Below are 24126 nucleotides of genomic sequence, written 5' to 3'. Positions count from 1 at the left end.
TTGAAGCCTTGAAGCGCGCTTGGGAAGAACTAGAACCACAACACCTACAAAACCTGGTGAAAAGCAAGCCGAAGCGCCTCCAGCAAGTCCTTAAAGCCAAAGGAGGACACATTAACTATAAATTTGCTTTTTATTTTTCTTAAATCATCTTTTCTGGGGCCAAGAAGGAAGTGGGCACTTTATTTTGTCACTATTTTTTTCAATACAAATTGATTTTCTTTTTCTTTGAGTAAAATTATTTTTTTTATCAAAATTTCGTAAGTGCAACTTTAAAAGAATATCAAAAAAGATTTAAGTGTGTTAACTTTAATTTGAACCAAATCAACGAGAGAAATTCGAAAACTGGTGTGGTGGGCACTTTATTTTGCCTATCAGTGTAGGAGTGAGGCGTCGAATTTGTGCCATGCCTACTAGATCGTTTGATGTCCGATCCGATGCTACATTCTCGAAGTTCTTTCAACAGGCTTTTGATTGTCAACCATCATAACAGGGTTGGAAGACAAGATCTATGACAATGTTCATTCAGTACCACACACAGTGCTGGGAATGGTAATAGTAGTAGGCTTGAATTTCGTGAAAATCACGTGGCTCTCTCACTACAGTGGTTCAAAATCGTGAATCTCATCAAGTAGCCTATATTGGGTACATGCAGTGCTGGGAATGGTAATAGTAGTAGGCTTGACTTTTCGCGAAAATCACGTGGCTCTCCCAGTACAGTAGTTCAAAAACGTGAATCTCATCAAGTAGCCTCTGTTGGGTGCACGAATTTTCTAAATCATGAGTGTCATTGAAGGCTCTAAATGCGGGAAATGCAGCGGGAAATAGAACATTTTTCTACAGTAATTTCGGGTTGCCCTTAGCAACGGGTGTTTTGCAATTTTCAAGGCATTTGCCTACAGCAGCGAAGGGCGTGAGTTTCACTGGCTTCGCTGACTGTGATTGGCTTTGTTTGGCTACTGTAGAATGAGTTTCAGATTTTTTCCCAACCCTGGGTACATGAATTTCTCTAAATCAGTAGTGTCATTGAAGGCTCTAAATGCGGTAAATGCAGCGGGAAATAGAACATTTTTCTACAGTAATTTTGGGTTGCCCTTAGCAACGGGTGTTTTGCAATTTTCAAGGCTTTTTGCCTACAGCATGGGCGTGAGTTTCACTGGCTTCGCTGACTGTGATTGGCTTTGTTTGACTACTGTAGAGTGAATTTCAGATTTTTTCCCAACCCTGACCACACATCCTCCCTCTTCTCAGGAAAAAAAAAGTTTGAAATGATGAGTTTTCGCATCGTTTCCGTCATCACGAAAGCTTTCAGGAATTCAGGGTATATATTTCACTTCGCTAAAAACTTCACCGATGTATACTGTCTCATATCACACCTGTTCACTTGTACATGCGACTTTGAAACATTTTTCTGCTGTAGGATACCCACACAATCAGAACGGCGTAGAAATTATTGATCGGTTGAATGTCGTTCTATTCATTAGAAACGGCAAGCTAATTATATAAAATGACATATCTAAGACGAATTTTGGACAAAATATTGCTATTAATAAACTGACATATATGTGTTCAACAGAGTAGCATCAGTGTTTGACTTTCATCTTGTTGTACATGCTATCCACCGTACTTTCACGGAAATACTCACTCAAAGACTTGTTTGACTGTTGTTACTTGTTTTGATATAACATATCTTGATCTACTAAGTTACTAGCCATCATTGGGCTTACATATCTTATTCTATAGATACATTTTCGACCGCCAGTCGCGCATGCATGTGAACATCACTTTTATTAGGAACCAATTTGTGACCACTAGTAGCGATAGCAAGTGTACACCACTATTACTTAGAGCAAATATACGACCACCAGTCGAGTTAACAACATCAATAGCAGTTACTATGAACAAATATGCGACCACCAGTCGCGGTAGCAAGTGCACACCACCTTTGCTAGGAACAAGTATACGACCACCAGTCGAGTTAAGGTGAAGATGAATCGAAGCCAAAGTTCAAATTTTCAAGAGCACGGATCTGGAGAACTAAACATTGATTAGGTTTTCAGCTTAAACGGATGTTTGGTTCTCCAGATCCGTGCTCTTGAAAATTTGAATTTTGGCTTCGATTCATCTTCACCTTAACAACATCAATACCAGTTACTAAGAACAAGTATGCGACCACCAGTCGAGTTAACAACATCAATAGCAGTTACTATGAACGAGTATGCGACCACCAGTTGCGCTAGCAATATTAATAACATTGATTGCTAGGAACAAGTATGCGACCACCAGTCGAGTTAACAACGTCAATAGCACTTCATAGGAACAAGCATACGACCACCAGTCGCGATGGCAAGTGTATACCACCATTGCTTAGAACAAATATGTGACCACCAATCGCGCTAGCAATATCAAGTTGATTGATAGGAACAAGTTTGCGATCACCAGCCGCGTTAAGGACATATTCATTGCAACTATCTGTCACGTTAAAGACAACCAAATACCAAACCAAATACAACCACCAATCGCGGTAATAATATTTTTTTTATTGCAATCACCAGTCACGTTAAAGACATTTTTTTTTGCATTGCATACACCAGTTGTGTTAAGGACATTTTTTCCATAACAACCACCAGTCGCGTTAAGGACATTTTTTTTAAACATGTTATTATTTGTTTTTAACATGGCGTTTATTTAGAAATAATAATGATTTAAGTAGATTTGAATAGTTTGGATTTCACCGGTTATCGACACAAAATTCACAAATTTCACCGATTCAGTATGCTTCACACTTAACTTGTTCGGTAAACATTACGGGATACACAATGTACTGAAGCAAATAGGAAAGAAAAAAATCATGTGCATTATTGGTCAAATTTGACCAAAACATCGATAATACTGAATCGATTAAAATTCGATTCGTCGAATCGATTCGTTTATTTAATCGAATCCTTTGTATCGATTTTTTTTTTTAAATCGATTCGATTTTTTTTTTCACTCGTAAGCAAATTTACAAGAACAACGACTCAAAATAAGAACAAATCCCTTGCATTAGGATTTTATGTTGTTTCAACATAAAAAAATCGATTGATTGGAACGAAAAATCTACTTTTGGAACACCGATTCAAAATCGCCCATGGCTAGGAATATTTGCACACACTAACATTCATTTTTCACTCTATTTTATTTCATTGAAATTATTTTGTTTTTATTTGAAAGCAGGAGAGATAAGATATAGAAATGTGTGTATCATCACAGAAGAAACGATGAAATGATCACATACAACCAAAGCGAAGTTTTATTATTATTTATATAGAAATTTGCACAGTTGATAAATGTCACGGGAGTTTGTTTTTCGATTGAAATTACTAATTGATAAGTTATTCAAATTGATGTATATTCATGGAAACCACTAGGTAATAACTTCAACACTTCACTTCTCTTTTGCAAAATCACATAATTATACAAATTATACTTAATTATACGATATTTTTTATACACGTTTCGTACGGATATGTTCAATTGACTTCTGCAAAAAATAGTTCAGTTCCTAACGTTATTCTTTTTCCGTTCAACCTAGAAAATAGATCCCTGGTAAAAGCAGAATGCGCACTTCATAACTTAGATTAATTAGCTCGAAATGATCATAGTCTTTAAATCGGATAAAACAGATGAAACACTTTCTTTAACATTCAAATATTTCAATCGAAACAATCTGTTTGAATTCAAATGCAAAACAAACTATTCACTTCAAAGCCTGCATCGCGCAACTCAAATAGTTGAGGTGATGCTGGTGTTCAATAAGAGCAACAACAAGAACAGAGAGAAACATTGCTGCTTCAACGAGTAGTGAAGCGGCTAATACATATACATGTTATATTTCCTCTTTAATCAGTTTTCTCTTTTTCATAGAAAATAGCACATTGCAGTTTACTTACAGTTATATGCCTTTTTTTTATCAGATTCAAACTTCACTCCACAATCACTTTGAATACATATTTTCACACGCGGTTTAAGAAGCACTCGACACAAACACATTTTCTAGTGGACACTCCCGCTTGCTAACGAATCCAGGCTCTCCAGGAAAAACGAAAATTTATTTAAAATTCTGGCAAGTTCGTTAAATGTGAAGCTCAGAATCGTTGTTGGCAAGCGGGAGCACCACGAAGAACCTTGCATTCCATTCTGACATTACTATAGGAGTGATGCGTCGAAGTTGTGCCATGCCTACTAGATCGTTTGATGTCCGATCCGATGCTACATTCTCGAAGTTCTTTCAACAGGCTTTTGATTGTCAACCATCATAACAGGGTTGGAAGACAAGATCTATGACAATGTTCATTCAGTACCACACAAACCAGATATCCGTTGAAGCAGAAAACATGATCGATTGCTCACTCGATGGTGGTGACCAATGATCAAGTTTTATCGTAACTCTATGTCTAATTCTTCGAATTTGTGCTCTTGAAAATTTGATGTGTGGCCTCGATGCATCTACACCTAAAAAGTGGAATATTCACTTATTAGCACAGAAGCTTCACGATTATATATATTTTTTTTTGCATTTCATCCTTTATTTGTGAGACAAAATTCTAAACAAACTCGACATTGAAAATTTAATTTGTTTAATTTGTTCAAAGACAACTCTAAATCTTTCAAATCTGCCTGAGAGCAAGGTAGCCATTATATAGAAATTAAGTTTTTAGTGATACTTCCTGCCTCCACGTTATTGGGATGTTATCCTTGTGAAAATATTCCGTACTTAAAACAATGAAATTCACAACAATACAAAATATCGTAAATTTATAAATAAGAAAAATGTTCAAGTTAAGCTGTCCTACAGCATAGAAAACTATCACAAAAGTCATGTTTTAGAGCGGAACATGTCAAAACACACAACCTCTACTAAGAGAGCTTTTGCCCAAATTGGTGGCAATCAGTCAAAATCGACAAAGAGCAACATGGGACAATTTTGCGTATAACGTCAGTTAAATACCATCACAAAGCATTCGATTCTGTTTGACCTGCTCCAGAGCATCATCGTTTCATCCCCTCTTGACTAATGAAATATGGGAACTTCCCCCTGACTAATCGCTTAATCTATCATCCCTCGCAACGAACGCAACCGCGAAAACAGGACGTGATCAATTATTTACGTATAAACGTCGTCCAGTTTTTCGCATTGTTAGGTCGATTACTAGTAAGTATAGAGGCAATTGGTTCGGTTTGGTTTAATTGGTACTCACCGAAAAAGGGAACACTCTCCGAATGACACACTTGCGCAACTTGCCGTTGAATAATTAGGTAGGTAGGTACTGCTTAGCAGCTAATCGCGGCTTCTTCACCTTTGCCCTCAAGTCGTCAAATCGCACAAAAAGATACCCTGCAGAACTTTATCTTTGTTCTCAGCCGATGATGACTTTCAATAGCATTTCGTCAGTCAGGTGGATTCCGGGCGATGACTAATCCAAGGACGACGGGCAATATTCTCGTAGATAAGCAGCTTCCAACTGTCGATCCCTTATCTCTCTGCCTGCTTGCCAAAGGCCCCGATTTCGATTGCGCTGCAGAAGAAACCTTTATGGGGGGAATCGATCGTTTTTGTATGAACTTCTTTTGTTGCTTCTGCTGCTGATAACGCAAATGAGCAAACCATCCAACGAAGCGGTCGATAATGGGTGCAATTCAAGCCACAAGAAGTTCCGAGGATTCATGATTTGGCGGGTGAGCAATCCGGATTTTATTTTTTCGGAATGACGATGTTGATGGGGTAGGAAAAGAAAAACATTGTTCAATTTGATTAGTCGCAAATCGAAGGAAAAACTTCCGGAAAGTGCTCATTGCGTTTTTACATGAAACCACTAGCAAAACACCACTAAAACTCACCTGATTTGGGCGATTTACAGGAAAACTCGTTTTAAATTACACTCGGATTAGCATCAGCTTATCAGCAGAGCCAATATAATGGGGATGAGCGAAAACGGTACCGTAACAAGACGACGAATAATCTCACGAAACGAACGGGCGACAAGAATGAAGTTGAAAACCGTTTGACGGATTTGTTTTGACAGCTTGTTCAGCGGGGGATCCAGCCGATTGTGCCTACCTTGGCGTTACGCCGTAGATTTGATTACACCGCTTAAGTTACGTATGCTGTTTCGCTCAAGAACACTCAGAAATAAAAATAGGGTAACGTATATAACTTGGACATGTAGTTAATTTGGACAGGCTAGTCGTTCTATGCTCAGTTTCAATGAGATGGTGAGGAATATATGTACGAAACATCGTGTATTGCATAAATAATACATTATGCTACTTATTAATGATGACCATTTTCATAACAATTACAAATTGGCTTCAAAAATATCAAAATTGTAAATTTTATCAACAGAACATCTGTGAAACCTACGAATGCAAGAGGATGTACATTTCAAGAACATATATCAAATGCAATAATAACGCTCAGAATTCATAAAAAGTTTAAAAGTGGGAATGTGATAAAATATATCTAAAATTTAAGCTAAGTTCATCTAAAATCTTAACATGAGTATATGAGGCATAAATTAGATGATGTCAAAAATAGATACAGGTATGTTCCGTTTTTATCACGTTCCGATTTAGTCACGCTCCGATTTTGTCACGTTTCGATTTCTTCAACAAATTATTCCGTTTCTATCAACACAACAAAAATGTTTGTTTTTTATTTTTTTAAATTATTGGAATACAAACTCAAAACTTATTTGAAGCTGTTTAAATGTTTTTCAATAGCTTCTTCTTCTTTCTGGCGTTACGTCCTCACTGGGACAGAGCCTGCTTCTCAGCTTCGTGTTCTTATGAGCACTTCCACAGTTATTAACTGAGAGCTTACTTTGCCAATGACCATTTTTGCATGTGTATATCGTGTGGCAGGTACGAAGATACTCTTCACTCTTCAGTTTTCAAATTTTGCATGGGCTAATGGACAAGATGATGCATCTTTCAACATTCGAGAGTTGATCTGGCCACGTCCTAGCAACCAGGCTTGACAGAACTCCTCTGCGATCCAAAAATGAGGCGATTTTGATGTTTTATTGAGGAGTAAAAATTGCACTCAACGTTTTCAACACAGATCCTCAAAAGATTCGATTGAGAGTGCAAAAAAGTACGAGGATTTTTTTTCTGGTACTCTTTCTCTCTTGTTGCTAAGGTTACATTTACCCACACTTTGAGTGTCCCGCCCGAACAAAACAGCACTCGCGGAGTTATTATGGCACTTTTGTTATTGAACTTTGCTCTGTTCTGCATCTTCCTCGCTGATTTTTCGATGCCTCTCTGCTTAGTATTTTTTTAGTCTCACGCAAAGAAGTAACGGCAGCTCGCTGCTCTAGAGTATATTATTGAACTCAAATGATGTACAGGAGTAGAATCAACCCTGCTAGCACAGACAAACAGACGTCACACTCTCATCATTGTCCATCGACCACCTTTTTAACGGTCGATTCAAAAATATGTTAGGTGGCCAATCCGCCACCCGCAGCGCTTGCTTCGTTTTTGTTCGTGTTTGATGTTTACACACTACCACCATCTGTTGGCCCGTCAGCCAAACACGCTGATTTTAGCATTGGGCGTACATGTCCTCGTGACCATGATTTTGATCGAGATTTGTTCTAAGTGTTACGTCTGTTTGTCTGTGCTGCTAGCATCTTCTGGAATTCGTGTTGCAGAGACCTCTCCTTATTCTTATATGACATGGCAACATATAATTTTCTATGTGAATGTGATAGGCATATATCAATGAGAATGATCAGTTCTTTGTTATAAATAATGTACCTGAGAATGAACCCAACAATATTTAAGCAATGGCAAGGAACATTATCGAGTTCATTTTATTTTTGATAAGACTGTCGATCCCGTCATATTTTATACATTATCTTCCATCTCTCAAACTCGATAAATTACACAGATTATAGCATTAGCCATTGATTAGGTCCTGTTTCAAGGGTAGGGGAAGAGGTCCAGCAAAACTTAACAATCTATTGAAATGTTTGGAATCTTCATACAATAAGTTTGCACCAGGGGAGATAGAAAAGGGCTGATGGCTAACAGTTTGAGAAACTGTTGATACTGAATCGTCTACTCACGAATACTCACGTCACGCACGTTCACATTTCAAATTTGTTTGGATCTTGATTTTTGAGCGGACACGCACCTCTTCGTGGAGACCAAAAGTTTGATAAAGAGCTTATATCAACTACCTTACGCTTATCCATAAATCTTAGCAAAAGAGATTCTAACCAAAAAGTTCTATTTTGATTATGCTTGTTCTGGAGTTTGTACACTTTTGAGTTCTTGATAAACCTATTCAACATCGTTTTACCAAACAAAATAGTAGGATTTTACTTTAGGTTAGTGCTAGCTAATACGTGATTTAACGCAGAGCTAAACGGTACAGGTGACGCTGTTCTAGAATGGCGATTAGTGCATTCCAGTCGAAGTTGGAAGTGATAGTGAAGAAAAATCACCCAACCATTCTACAGAATTGATTTTGACAATTAAAAGCACAGGAAACCGTAAATATTCATTTAAGCTTGCAAAGCTATCGCAACGTATCCCCTCATTTAATCCCCAATCGGATGTGAAATGTGTGCAAAATGTACCTTAGCAAAATAAAAAAACTCTCAGTTGATAATTGCGGAAGTGTTTATAAGAACAGTAAGCTGAGAAAAAGGCATTACATCCCAACTGAGGGAAAGCCTTTTTCTCGGATTACTGTAGCAAAAAGGCAAAAGGATGAGCATAGACAGAAGAAAAAAATGTTTCGTGTCAAATCTTTCTTGAAAAAAAAGACAATTCTCGAAAACTTATTCATACAGAATCAAGTCAAAAAAGTATACAAACTTACTTTATCGATCCTACGTGTTTCGCAGACGAAATTCTACACGTTTTGCTCTGAACCAACTCGATTTTTTACTTTTGGAACGTTTAATTTCCGGTTTTACAAAACGACGAAAGTAAGATTTTCAACTTTCGCAACCTAACCACTACTTTCGCCGCCCCGCTGTATGGAGAGACAAAGTGACTTAACCACGAATCAAAACAAAACACTACTTGAGTCGATTTTACACTGATAGAAATACGTCGCAAGTAACTGAATAAAACGGCTTATAATTTTGTCATAAAATTCTTGTGTGAAATAATAGGAACTCCATAGTTTTTGAACGCGAGCTCATTGTATGCAAAATTTAAGCAATGTACACGTCGAAAAAATGTTTAAAAGGTGATTAATTTTAAAACAGTTTTAGAAGACAGGTTGTGATTCTTCTCAATTAATTTTCTCAAAACCGTATGGAAGTTACTTACGTCGATTTGAAAAAGTAATCGAGAATTATCAGCTTAACAGTTCCTTGTAGCTATTTTTACAAATATAACGCATCTCATTATGTAAAACACATTTATGTGATTAGCGGTTGAATATCCCATATTAAATACAATGAATATCTAACCAACAAAACTTAAACTATTAAAGATTTATTTCATTAAATAATCATATTGATTGATTGGAGTCTGCAATCAACTTTATTTACGATATCATACGAATAAACTATCTTAATACCAATCACAGCTCCGAAACATCAATACTGTGCATTTATGTGATGAAATTGTGTATTAACTGCAATTTTGTTTTGAAATTTGTAAAATATTTTGTCTAAGAAAATTATTCCGTTTTTGTCACGGTTCCGTTTTTATCAACTGAAAATTGCCGATCGTGTTGATAAAAACGGAACATACCTGTAATGGTTTTTGTTCAGTTGATATAATTTGGCAATCTGATGAAACACACATAAATGTAGCAAGCATGCATACTTGCAGGCGTTTTTTCGTAGATATGATTATATTTGCTTGCATTAAATAAAATGATTGATTATCACTAATATACACATCCAATAAGCGAAAAAATGCACAATTCACATCCCGCATAGAAATTTACCATTATCAAAACAGTTCAAACACCATCGTGGTCATTCAGGGTACAGTTACCGTAATCATTACGGTACTTAAATGGTCAGTCGACTATGGTAAAACAATAACGAAATCTTACAAAAAAACGTTAACATTCTGGATATTATTCACATATTTTTTTTACGGTTAATACATTTGCGAACCATTCGTGAAAATACCATAACCATAATAGTTACAGTTGCCATGTCGAATACCAGAGCGACTGTCATTCATGTGTTTTGTTTTTTTTTTCGGGATAAACTTTATTTTATTACTCAAGTGTTATCGATTAAAAACGGCTTTGGAATTAAAATTTATTTCAACGGTGATCCAAAATCTCATAAACGTAAGTAATGCGAAGTTTTTCAGACCTTTTATTGATAGATGATTATTTTGTTTCTCGGCAGGAACAAGGGGCAGTGATGACGGAAAATGTCGCGAAAAAATGGATGATGCAACAAGGAAAAATCTATCGGCATCTGGTACAGAACTTCCGACGCGCAGCAATAAATCAAGGTAAGTTTGTGTGCCAGCTTTGGCTGGAGAATCCATTTTTAACAATGTTTTTTGTTTGTTTAAGAAAGCATGACTTGGAGCAGTGAACCAACAGGGAGCAGCAGGTACTCATTACAAAGTTTGTTCCTCAGTACCTATATTCCTGACCCATGCCAATGTTCATCATCATATTATCATAATGTAGTAAATTGTGAACATAAACTGTAAAATATACATTGTGATGTATTCTAAATAAAATAAAATTTAATTCAATAAAATTTGGAATCATTATTATGTAGATAAAAAATAGTACAATCCAAATATATAGTGAGCATACCACAAACTGTTCTCAGTGGCAATTAAACAACACTCAAATCATACGTGATATACTTCAGTTGAAAATTTTGAACCATAGGAATTATGTTTTGACTAATGTAGACCAATCGAAAATATATGATAAATATCGCATTTTGGAACGGTAAACATTCTTAACAATTCGTTACTGATATGGTACCATTTCGAAAAACAATAATCACTGTGGTCGAAACTTTATTCCACTACTGTTCAATTATGGTTGACCAAACCATATTTATTATGCTTATGAAAGGAACATATACCGTTTCTGGTATGGTTCGCATTTATGTGGGATGTAAACACTTAAAATCCTATGATATGATCGTCTTTTTAAGAAACCATTGTATGGATATTGAGATAACGGCACTGTCCAAATTATATTCACATGAGGGTGTCCAAAATGTACCCAAGTAACCACAAGCATTATAACATTGCACGTATTCTACTGCATATCAACAACATTGATGCAACATTGCTTTTATTCAACAAATTTCAAGAGCTGTCAAGCAATAAAGCATTAACCCTACATTATAAATGTATCAATGCACTAACATCACTTAATAAATTGTACTGGTGCATTAATATTACTTTATAAGTTGCTTCATTACTTCATCGTCCTTCTTGCATTAATTTAACTGTAAAAGTGCCCTTTTCCACTTTTAAACTACTTTAATGGTAGGCTTACGGCAATGCAGCTGCATTATATATGCAATGATATAATGCTCTATGGTTACTTGGGTATATTTGGTGTCCGAAATGTATAACAGACAGGCCGTCAGAAAACGCTATTTTGGAAGCTAATACTACAGTTTGTAAGCTTTTTCTCCCTAGAAACTTAAAATACAATAGGAGTATTCACTTAAACTCGCGTAAAGCTAAATTCTGCGTATCTTCAGCAATGAATTATTTCAAATGAAAAATTTCTCTTCCAATGTCATATGAGAGAATAATAATCTAGTGATCGGTTATAAACGTCAGTCGTTCATTGTGAAAGTTGTTATTTGTTCTGAAAATTGCTCGTTGTGGGATTTATTCGAATTTTATTTAGCAATGCCAAATCATGTAACGTCACACACATTTTGAATTACCAACGGAACAATTATTCAAAATGATGCAAATGGAGCGACAATATTACGAGCTCTGGCTAAGTTATAAACAACAGTATCTTACACGATCGTTTGCGGTCGTTCCGTAAGCTGTTGCTGCTGGTTTTGGACAAAATTTTGTAATCTGTTGAGAAAAGAAAGCACATGAATTATGTGGACTTTTTTTTCTATTTTTCAACAAGCAAGTCTGGGGTCTTGGAAGTCAGTGCATTTTTATTCAATACTGAAATGAATCTTATATTTTTCACCGACCAAGTATTGGTTCCTCCTAGTTTTAAATTTATAATTCCTGTCAATGAAACTCTAATTTCCATACCAAGAGTAATTCCCAATAGAAGACGCTACACATTATCACGTTGATGGAATTCAAGCCAATTAAGACCAATAACAATCATCACATGCCAACTTCCCCTGTAAGCTTATAGGTATTCATTGAAATTATAGTCGTTGACCAGTTGAATTTTGCTGATAACACTTGTACAGCATCAAGTATTTTTATTTTTCTGTTTTATAATTGCTGTTTTCTCAAGCTCTCAACGTAAATATTCTTAGGAAACAAAATTACAAAACGCTTGTTTATAATAAGCTGATTGTCATTTGCCATGGGTACCAGAGCCGCGGATTTCCAACGCTCCGAAACGTTTCATTGTCAGTTTACACAACGCTATGAAATATTTTAAATAATCAATTTACGCAGAAGTCTACGCTATTAAGTAAATCTCCCTAATGAGAAATTAAGCATAGGTGAAGGGGTGGTAAAATGAACACCTTAAGGAAATCATCTTGTTTCTGATAGAAAAACGAGGAATTTGTATAGTTCTATCCCACAACAACAAAAACAGGGATGTTATCTATCCAGCTTTTTAAAAGCGCTAATGGCTTCCGTGAATGGCCTCGCTTTCTGGTAGGGATAAGTCGATTTGAAGTTTGGCTTGGGTCGTTTTACATTGAACGGACCCAAGCCAAACGTCATATCGACTGATCCCCATTAGAAAGCGAGGTTGTTCGCGGCAGCCATTAGCGCTCGTAAAAAGCTGGATAGCAGCAACACGAATTCAGACTAAAATAACTGAATTTTCCAAGGGGTGGATCACTCCTGATGCATCGAGAAAATTAAAATGCATTTCAATGCGATCGTTCTCTTTAAAAATTTCTAAACTCATGGTATGCTGTGATTTTTGGCTCTGGGTTTGATTGTTGTTGTGTAAGTGTCAATTTCGTCCATACTTAATTTACTATCGTGGCAGCTAATTTGTATATGAATCATCGAAAGCATTGGCCATCCAGAATTCTCAATCTAAATTTATCCTTTCAGAATCTATATGTGGCTAGTAAGACTGAAGGCATATCAGAAAAAAATGACTGTGTATTGATTTGAATATTTATTGATTTATTTGTTACAGGATGTTCCATCGACCAAAATTGCCTTGTCTCGGAATGGCTAAATTGTCCTCTTTTGAAATGCAAAGCTGATAAATCTGATTCACTTAACCAAAGCTGGAAATGGTTGGCGGATTCAGTAAGGAAGATGTCCAAGGTTATGAGGGCATGATAAGATTTCAAATTGTGAACCAGAACGTGTTCACCGGCATCATCATTGGCGAAGGGTGCTGTTATAGATGAAAATAATTATGAAAAATGCTTTGAGGAACTGTTGGGGAATTCTCTCCGTGGATAAGGAACAAACTTAATTTATAATCTTTATTTTGATTGCCAATCTTGTATTTATGAAGTAAAGCTTATGGGAGAGGGAGGAGGTTGATTTATTTCCAGCTTTTCTAGACGATTTCTACTTTATTAAACAATCGATTTATATTACAAATGAAGTCTTTAAAATGGTTGGTCCACATTGGAGCAGTGGAGAATCTCTCCGCGGAAGGTTTCATAGCAGCTTGAACGTAATATGCCCTCCATATGCCGTTGAAGTGTACCAGGTCACATTCATCGCCATGTTGTAGTTTCACAATCTTCTAGCATAAAATATTAGTCATCCCAGACTGCAAATATAATTTGTCTACACTAATTCTGAAATTGAACCGTGAAACTCCGATCAATTTGAAAGGCTAATATCTATCAACTCAATCGCGTCACTTAACAGCTTAAATGCTTTCAGGGAAGGAAATACCGATTGTTCCCGTTCCTAAATGCTTTGCAGATCATCAAGAATATCTTTTTTTCCCAAGCTGCCAGCTTTTCGTACTGATATACTTTCATAACAAATAACAACGCGTTACTATGATAACAAAATGAAGTTTTCAACCTCAGGGCTAAGTTGATGTGAATCACGAAAAAATGCATTTAATGCCATTCAATGCACATTTGATGTGCATCAAACAAGTGATCCACCCCTTGGAATTTTCACATATTTTTGTCGCTTGCAAAAAACGATGTATATGTTCATTTTATCTGCACTATGTTGGTAAAATGTACAGCTGTTGGTGGTAAAATGAACATCATGCAAAAAACGTGAGCAAAACAAATATTTCAGAAAATTTGTATTGCCTTACCGAAAATATATCCATTAAGGATTGTAAACCATTCAAAGAGAATTCTAAAGGTATCAGATTTGACCTCATATCATAACGATATTCACCTCTCTGAAAAACTTCAAGTCTTCCGAGCTAAAAGTTACGTCAGTTCTAATTTTCAAACGTGGTTTTCTTAAATCTCAGTTTTCGTTCATATTTTAACATCAATTGACATACGTATGAACTCAAACACTCTGATTTATGCTATAAATCGTCCGTGCGTGATAAAAATTTATCAAAATTTGTATTTTCTCGATAAAAAGCAAGATGTTCATTTTACCACCCCTGTTCATTTTACCACCGCTTCCCCTATGGGTAATACACCCATGGCGTACACCCCCGTTAATTTGAACGGTACCTCATGCAAACCATCGGGGTTCATTTTTAATTTGAACATCTAGTCACCCTAGAAACGTGTATCTGGTTACCCTTTTTGCTGTTTTGTTTTGATTCTGCGTTCCGTTTCGCAGCGTTCCATTTCACTTCAATCCGTTCCAAGAGCTAAATGACGTTTGAACCATTTTTAATCTGAATGATGTGCAAATTAGCGGGGTACAAATTAAAAAGTGTTCAGACTAAATGTGGTCAAACCAACGGGGGTACCCGGTAATACGTTTAAAAATATTAACATCTAATGCAGTTAATTGAACGCCGTTTCCAGACTTATCCTTAGCCTGTCCAAAATACATAATTCACCCTACGTCATGATTTTTTCAGATAAATAAACATTCAAGGGTGTATTTTGTGCCATGTATCCGTATAACGGGTAGACGGTATATATCGGGTGGGTATAAATGGGCAGAATATATGTTTTGCTTACCGCCACCTCCGTGTGAGTGTGTGCGTGTCATATTTTCTACCCACAGCAGCACAGAAGCTGACATTTTTCTCCGGGCTTCATTTTTGTGCACCGCAGAAAACGTTTTCAGCTCCATTCCATTTGAAGTGGAGCCCGAAAAATTCTATAAAAGTGAGTTTAATTTGTAAAAATCTGTTGTCCGCAGTGGCTAACGTGTGATTGGTTTCGATTTGCAGCTTTGCAGGAGAGGATTGTTTGCGTTTTGTGGCAGCCGAAGTGTGGGCTTCAGGTTTTCACCCCCGGCTTCGAAATGGCTGGCGGAGGATCCGGAACGAAGGTGGTCCAAATCACCAATATTGCCCCGCAGGCAACGAAGGACCAGATGCAGAACCTGTTCGGGCACATTGGTAAGATCGACGAAATTCGTCTCTATCCGACGATTCGGGACGTTTCCTGTCCGGTGGTGTCCCGGATTTGCTACGTCAAGTACTTTGAGAGCAGCTGCGTGGCCGTGGCCCAGCATTTGACCAATACGGTTTTCATCGACCGGGCGTTGATTGTGATCCCGGTGCAGGGAGGAATGATTCCCGATGAGTACAAGGCGCTGGAGATGGCGGCCAATGGGACGCTGGTTCCCGGATTGCATAGCATCGAAGGCCCGAGCAAGTTGCCGCCGGAAGTGGTCAATCGTATCGACGGGATGGTACCCAATCAGGTGAGTGATGGGGGACGGAATACAGAGACTTCAATTCATATTCGTACTGGGCACTGTTTTCAGATCATGTTGATAAAAAAATATCAAACGATAGGGTAAAGAACTACTTGGGCACTTCCATGATTTACTTTGGTTAGTATGGATGATTTAAAAATTTTATGATATGAGTCCGATTCCTTTGGAAAATCCCACTGCCGAAGTGAATCAAAAGTACCTACAATTGTAACCGGATCTCAATATTGTTTCTATATCAATAATGAGAGCCGTACGTGGTGTTGACTACCTGCATAATCATGTAACGGCAGGGAATGCTATTTCGGGCCTGTTAAATCAGGGAAAGGCAGGATTTTAAATCAAGAAACTATTCTCCCAAAACTATATTTAAACAAATAATTTCAGTATAAATCTGATAAATTACATCATGTATAGGACCATGAGTAAAACTACGTAAAACTCCTTGTGTAACATATTTATAGAATTATTGAAAATTTGTCTAACGAAAGATCTAAAAAATGTTCATAATTTTACTAAAAACCTGTCAAGAATCTTGCAACGAATAGTAAATGTTATCCTACTGAAATTCTCTAATCATTTTTTCAGGAATCCAACCGAAACCAGTCAAAACGTTTTCAAGTACTACTTCAAGAACCTCTCAAGACATGCATGAATTGCAGGGATGGTAGCAAGTCCCTTTTAATTGACTCCACATTCATAAACCCTTGCCAGAACCCAATTGTTGCACACTTCGAAAACATTCGCATCCTATTATTGCTCACTTTGAGCCCAATTATTGCACACATCTTTAATTTGAATTTTGCTTTTTGCGTGGAGTTGATTCGCTAGTGTAATTGAAGATGGCGTGATACAACATCCTAAACTAGAAATTTAATGAATTATGATGAGCTTGCAAGATAACTCGATGAAACAATGATTTTATCAAAGAAAAAGCCAGTAGGAGTGCAAAACTGCATTCTGTCCTGTCAGTTTTGTTTATATTGTCCGTTTGGCATACAGTCGTTTGGCATAAAGTTATATCCGAGACCATAAGATGCGCGTTTAACACATTTTCCTTAACAATGCGCTGAAATATCCCGGTCATAATTATACTCTGAAAATTATGTATGATGCAATTCCAAAAGAGCTTTATTGTATATTGTTTTTTTTAAATGAAAATTAGAAGCATGCTCTATCAATAACTGGCAACAGAATGTACGATCGCCAGCAGTTTATCCATGTATTTGCCCAAATTCAATGTTTTTTACAATTATGCCAAACGGCTATTATGCCAAATGGCGAATATGCCAAACGGGGTAGACCCGGCATGGCATACCTCGCGGCATTTACTCCATAGCCAATAAATTAGTCTACAGTTGCTGGCGGTGCGCCAATTATCCAACACTTTAATATTTACAAAGAAAAAAACATGTTTTGCAATAAGTTCTCCTCGCATTATGAAACCACAACATAAATCTTCGTTAGAAAAATATATTTGACTTCGGTAGAAGCTATTTCATATGGGTGCTAATTGAATGGCGCTGCACACGATAGTCTAATTTCGCCTTAAATGCATGATTTTAAACCATTGAATGAGAAACAAATTGCTGGCAGCTGGATTGAAGTATTCATTAGTGCAAAGATGGTTAAAAGGAAAAGGATGAACGACTCTTTATTTTGCCATAGGTATATTTTACCGGCGACACACTATTCAAGTAACACTACTGCCATCTGTTGGAGAAAAGCGCGTAAACATTATTTTCGGCGATTTACATACAAATCATCGTGCAATAAAAAAAAAAACAAGGAAGAAATCAAAACAAACACGCTTAAGAGAAAGTCACACAGAATTGAGAACAACTTACACATAATCAGGCTCTTATGTGTTAATTTTACACATGCTAAAAATTGCTTCAGTGCTGATATCTTCTTCTTTTCCTTACATGTTATGGCATTCAGAGCTGATTGACAATATCGAACAACCCCGTGTTAGCTGTGTACATTTTTTTAGCGTGAATTTCATAAATGAGCACTTAGTCATCTGGTGTACACTAGGAGTACGGTCTGTATTAGTTTGCTTTTGACTTTTGACGAGAATTGGTTATTTTTTTCCTTCTAGCCATCTTGATTAGTGTTTAGCATAGATATTTGGGTTCAATTCATTGCCATCAGTGTAATATTTCCCGAATATTGGCAAGTTCAATAGTTGGGTAGTGTGCAATAGTTGACAATCTACCCTATATATTTTTTGTTGTTTTTATTGAAGCTTCTGTACTTGAATTGCGAGTTAGTCAACTTTTTTTTTTAAGAACATCTTCCGAATATTGTTTTTTTTTTCATTTAGTTTTATGAAGCATTTCATGTTACAAACTACAATGTTTGAATAATATCAATTACATTTCGCAAGCAAGCTTGGAATCCGCTAAGGCCAAATTGATTGCATTCACAATTTTCTATGAATCTTAGTTAGAAGTGCTTAGAAAATATTATTTCAATCATTTATCGGAAACAACTTATGGGAAAGTTTAACTAACTTTTAAAAAACATATATAGTAAAAAATCGACATATGAATATATTTCAAATATTTTATAAATTTTAAACCTATGATCTTTATTATAGATGTGCTATTTGCTTCTTGTTTGGGAATGTCACAAATAATATATAAAAATCAATCCACTTCAGAATTATAACTGTTATATTTTATCAGAAATAATTGCCCTGAGAAAAACTTCTAGGTGTGAGGGTAAACACAGCAAAAAAAATCTATGCTTATGAACATGGAACGAAATATTGAGCAATTGATAAATTCGTTATTAAGTCCGCCAAGTCTGAGTGACCGTTTAAAATTAACTCCTCTACCGGCAGCTTCATTTTTTACCGCAAAATTCAAATTCAAATCGTTATAACTTTTTTGTTTTTCAATATTTTTGCACCATTTTTTTCACAAGTTCTCAAAAAACTCTTCTAGTTTCGAAATCCGTGTCGATATTAATTATTGGTATTCTGGTTTTAAAGATATTCCGATGTTCCTTGGGGGACCGACATTTTCCATACAAAATGTCTCTGGCGGCCATTTTGTTTTTGATCAATTTATCAAAAAAATAAAATGTGGACTATATAATGCCAGGTAATAAGGAGCTTCTCTGAAAAAATCATATAAATCGGTTCAGTATTCTTGGAGATATCTGAAAATTACGATATGATGTTTTTTGAAGTTTTTAAGATCTTTATTTGGCCAGCGTGGTTCCAGAAACCTAAATGGCCATTACTTCAAGACGGCTGCACCAAATTGCTTCATTTTTTCACAACATACTCTCATTGATGTATTGTTCCGAAGAGTGAATATCCGAATACGATTAAAATTCTGTAGCCTGAGAAATTAACGTTCAAGTTGTTCTAGTTACGGGTCGGTCCCCCAAGGAATTTTGGAATATCTACAAAACCAGATGACCAATGATCAATATCGACACAGATCCCAAAAGTTTTTTGAGAGCTTGTGAAAAAATGGTGCAAAAATATTGAAAAACAAAAAAGTTATAACGATTTGAATTTGAATTTTGCGGTAAAAAATGAAGCTACCGGTAGAGGGGTTAATGCTGACAAGAAAATACTGGAAGAAATTTCGGTATTTCCAGAATGCTTTTCAATATTGGCTGTGCAAGCGCGTAGATTAGATTAGATTAGATTAGGTGGAAGAATATGAAATTGAGTCAATTTCTGTCTTTGTTAATTTATTTCGATATTATTTTTTTAAATTTATTCCAAAATTGAAAGAATTAATCACAATAGATTAAACCTATGACCTTCATTTTTGATAAGGTATTTTGAATTCGATTTATCATTTGATCGTTTTATAGTTTTTTTTTTCAACTCGATGTGAAATCAGTGCTCTAGTCGAGAATGAATTCGAATTACCCTTCATTTAGAAATCGTTACTAATCGAAAGCATTTGTTTGTTTTGCAGGTAATGAAAACCATCGATCCGAAGTTGGATGAGAACAACCTTCCGGAGTACCCGCCCTTGCCGGTCAATTTCGATGCGAAGAAAATCGAAGAGACTCGTCGCACCCTCCTGGTGTTGGACATCAAGTCCGATTGGCGTCTGGAGGAGCTGATGGACCATTTCAAGTTGTGTGGAGAGATTAAGTACGCTCGCTATGCCGAGAATGAGAGGTCTCGCTTTGCTCTGTTGGAATTTTGCGAGCAGAAGAGTATTATAGCGGGCCTGAAAATGCACGGTTCCGAATTCCGTGGCTATCGGTTGAACGTGCACCATTCGACGCAACCGATCGTGAAGCCGGAAGCGAAGAGCAATGAGGCAGCCCAGAAGGAGATCGAGGAAGCCATGTCGATTGTGAAGGAGGCACATCATATGATTTCGGCTGCCATCGATCCCGTCATTGGAATGTTGGCCAAGGATAAGAGCTCAAGCCGCCGTCGATCGCGTTCGCATTCTCGCTCCAAGGATCGTCATTCAAGATCTCGATCTCGCAAGCGTTCGAAGTCCCGCTCGAAACGATCGCGTTCGCGTAAACGTTCCCGAAGCCGTTCGAAACGTTCCCGATCGCGCTCGAAACGTTCCCATTCGAAACGATCCCCATCGCGCAGCAAACGATCGCGATCTCGTTCGAAACGTTCGCGGTCCCGTGATCGTCGCAAGCGTTCTCGTTCTCGGCGTCGAAGCCGTTCCCGCTCGCGTGATCGCCGTCGTTCGCGATCCCGTGATCGTAAGCGTTCTCGTTCGCGGGATCGTCGTGATCGTAGTCGCGATCGCAAGAAGTCTCATCGCAGCAAGGACGAAAGAAGACGTCGTTCGCGTTCGCGCTCTCGCAGCAGAAAGCGCTCGAGTTCCCGTAGCCACGGTAGTAAACCGAAGGACACGACCAGTCGCCCTTCGAAGAAGCGTAGTCGTTCCCCGGATAAGCGATTGAAGAAGATTTTGGAGGAGAGTGTCTGCCGGGATTACGATGCCGAAGAACGCATAGGAGGAGAAGAAGAACCAACAAGTGCGAAGAGTTCACCTCCTCCAACAGCAGCAGCACCAGCGGCTCCAATTCCTCCACGCGAGAAGACGGCAAGCCCAACCACGGAAAAGTCGGACAATATGGACATTTCCAACTCGCCGTAGGTCCTTCTCTGCTGCAAGCCACCAGTGACGCACCTGACGTTCATAATAGCAGGTATTTGCTCTGGGTCTGACACACCGGACTTGAAATTTATGCTTTTTCCCTTTTTATTAAGATTGATAGTGATACAAAAACGCGAATTTCGAACTTGAGAAAGTGCGAGATCATCGCTACTTCTGATTAAATCTTTCGATTACATGCTAATATCTCTGTATAAGTGTATGGAATGAATCTAGGTTTGATAAATCTACCAAAAGGGATGTTCTCAGTTTGTAGAACGGAAAGAAAGCCATTTGGCCAAACAAAGTACCTACCTACACAATATGGCTTTTCTGTTTCGGACGATTTTTGTTTTGAATGTAAATTTAGTTCGAGACAGATATACAATTCATATTGATGCTTGTCACAGAAAAAAAACTCTATTTTTAATTAAGGTTTCTAAAATCTCTTATTCAACCAAAGTGATCTCTGCACACTTAAGTTATTTTACCGTAATCCGTGAATTTCGCCGTAATCTCAACAGCTGAACAGTTCTGTAAAAAATTACCGTGTCTACTCCGTTAATTTATTTAACCGAACTTTTCAGCTGTTGAGATTACGGTGAAATTCACGGATTCCTGTAAAATAAGTTAAGTGTGTGGTCTTTTTCCCTTTTGTCTATTCTTCAATAATGACTTTTTGCAAAGCTCAACAAGTGAGTTCGATCGTTGCGTCGCCGGGGTGGATTTTTCTTTCTCTTGCTCGAGTTTGCTGGGCAGAATAGTATGATGGTCTTTTAATTCTGTTGCATGCTCCTGTGTACCAAGCGACGGAATCAGGATTAATCATGCCCGGTTGGCGTCGTGCGACTGCAAAAAAATATTTTTGTTCAGTCAAGGGTGGATTGCCCACTGGTGAGCTCGTTTCATGCTAATGGTAAAACATTTTTATCATGCCAACGTTACGATTATGTAATTTTCAAACAAAATATGGATAGCTTGTCACTAAAAGTGTCGACCCTTATTCCTGTTTCATATGATTTAAATTTACACATACCTTTCGTTCTTCATCATTACTAAAATAACCTTTGAATAGTTGTAGTGCATGTATGTCGACGTAGTTTTTTTTAATCTTCTACCACCATCTCTTCATTGTGAGTGATTATAGAACGAAGCCACAGCTTGAAATTTCAAGAGCACAAATCTACTGAACCAAACTGCGCTCTTCGTTGAAAATTTGATCGATTGGTCACCACCAGCAAACAATCAATCTAATTTTCATCGCAAACGGGTGTCAGATTCTCCAGACTTGTGTACTTGAAAATTCAAAGCATGGCTTCGGTTTATTACCTCAACTCTTCATTTCTCACAATTTTGATTGACAATTCTCACAATACTTCACTGAAGGACATATGAAACAATGAGAGAATCTTTCCTCTCTCGCTCTCTTTCGATTATAACAGTGCAATACTAAAGCTTTTGGGAAGTTTTTCACTATAGATTGAATGGTGATGTCCTTGGCTAACGTTCATAAAAAAAAACACAACAGAAGAGGTTAATGTGACTCAGTTATTGATAAAAATAAAAGAGAAAGTTAACAGAGAGAGCATCTCTATGTTAGATAGGTCCTTTTGAAAAATTACTTGAGAATTTATTTACGAAAAAGGCGTTTCAATAAAAAGCGCTTAAACAAACAACGTTGAAATTGTTTTTTAGTTGTTTTACTAGAGTAAAAAAAATGTTTTTAGCATAAGTTTTACTGTTGAAACATTTAGTATTAATTTGATTCTGTTTGTCTCAAGTTCGTCGAAAATCAATGGAGTTTTGGAGGTACAATGGGAAAGATAGGGTTAAGGAATTTGTAAGAGATGGCTATCGCTTCAGCTTCCCAAGCAGTAAGTTGTGGGTTCAATTTAAGGCCCGTCCTTATATTTGCACTTTTCTTACTAATAGCTATCTTTTTTTGCGTCATCTTCGATAATGACATCAAACAGAATTTTCTTATGGAAATACTTGAGCACTCCAACGCTGCTATTTCGAGCAATTCCCATAAGAATTATTTTGAAAATTTCCCAAGGTACCATTTAAAAAATTGTTCCTCAGATTTTTCCTTTAATTTTTTCATCGATTTCTCCAGGAGATCTTCCGAAGATTCCTACACGAATTTTTACAAGAAAATCCACTAAAGGTTTATTCCAGAGTTTTAAGGAAATTTGTTTAGGATTTTTTCCAGAAAAACCTACAAAATTTTCTCTATAAGTCCCTACGCCGGGGTTTTTCAACTATTTTTCCAGCCATTTTATATGGATTTTTACATGAATTTAAAACTAAGTACCATTACACAGTTTCTCATAGGAATTGTTCCAAAAATTCCTACAGGAGTTGTTGTAGGAATTCTAACGAGAATTCTTCCAGGAATTCCTCAACGAACTCAACCAGGAATTCATCATGAAGTTTTTTTTTCAGTAATTTCTCTATGTGTTTCTCCAACACTTCTTCCAGGGATTTCTTTCGCAGTTCTTTCAAACACTTCTCGAGTCATTTCTCAAGGACAGGGCTGGTAGCAGGTACCTTGTGGGCCTCGTGGCCGTGCGGTTAGTGTCGTCAGGCATTTAAGCACACCGTGTCATGGGGTGTGGGTTCGATTCCCGCTTCAGCCATTGAAACTTCATGGGGGTTTCTCGGTTGCGCCACTGGAGCATGCTTGTCCGTTGTTTAGTGTTAAGTTACAGTCTGTGCAGCTAAATGGCTGAAGACGGTGTCCGTGTATTTTTTATTAACCCGTATAGGGCAGTCTTCTAAGATCATCCTTCTGCTCCAAGATTTAAACAAGCATGCTTTGAATCCATCTCAATAAGCGGGATCGTTTTGAATCCTGATTTTTTCAATCTCAGCGTGCGGGATTTGTGCCAGGATTAAATCTCAGGATTGAATCACTGTCATTAAGCTCACAGGAGATCAATTGAATACAAGAATACAACATGCTCCCTGAATGAAATAATACTAAATGTTCCTCGTGTCCAATATAAATATTCGACGTTTCAATAGGGATTCGGATGAA

General features: G+C 37.2%; 2 protein-coding genes across 5 annotated transcripts in view; one reads left to right on the top strand and one right to left on the bottom strand.

Annotated features, from left to right (window-relative positions):
- The window catches only part of LOC5575012 (probable protein phosphatase 2C T23F11.1), a 46055-nt gene extending 39982 nt beyond the window's left edge, over positions 1-6073 (bottom strand). The window contains exons 1-2 of one of the 4 annotated variants that reach the window (XM_021855257.1): positions 5878-6073; positions 5238-5622 (exon numbers count right to left, since the gene is read on the bottom strand). The gene's annotated coding sequence lies outside the window, so the exon portion shown is untranslated. The remainder of the gene's footprint in view (positions 1-5237; positions 5623-5877) is intronic. The other 3 variants (XM_021855258.1, XM_001661701.2, XM_021855259.1) reach the window with 3 other exon arrangements.
- Positions 6074-15283: 9210 nt separating this feature from the next.
- LOC5575009 (probable splicing factor, arginine/serine-rich 7) lies at positions 15284-21343 on the top strand. The gene is made up of 3 exons (XM_001661702.2): positions 15284-15422; positions 15488-15966; positions 19926-21343. Exons 2-3 carry the CDS (start codon positions 15562-15564, stop codon positions 21087-21089), a joined length of 1569 nt encoding a protein of 522 aa, XP_001661752.1. The 5' UTR covers positions 15284-15422; positions 15488-15561; the 3' UTR covers positions 21090-21343.
- The last annotated feature ends 2783 nt before the right edge of the window (positions 21344-24126 follow it).

This window comes from Aedes aegypti, chromosome 3 (assembly GCF_002204515.2).
Source record: "Aedes aegypti strain LVP_AGWG chromosome 3, AaegL5.0 Primary Assembly, whole genome shotgun sequence".
NCBI classification, from domain to species: domain Eukaryota; kingdom Metazoa; phylum Arthropoda; class Insecta; order Diptera; family Culicidae; genus Aedes; species Aedes aegypti.
This window is presented reverse-complemented; position numbering and strand designations above follow the sequence as displayed.

Excerpts from the sequence above, each read along its gene's own strand:
- LOC5575009 (XM_001661702.2), top strand. The coding sequence starts at position 15,562 with ATGGCTGGCGGAGGATCCGGAACGAAGGTGGTCCAAATCACCAATATT. Across the intron at positions 15,967-19,925 it reads ACGGGATGGTACCCAATCAG|GTAATGAAAACCATCGATCC; the intron begins GTGAGTGATGGG and ends TTTGTTTTGCAG.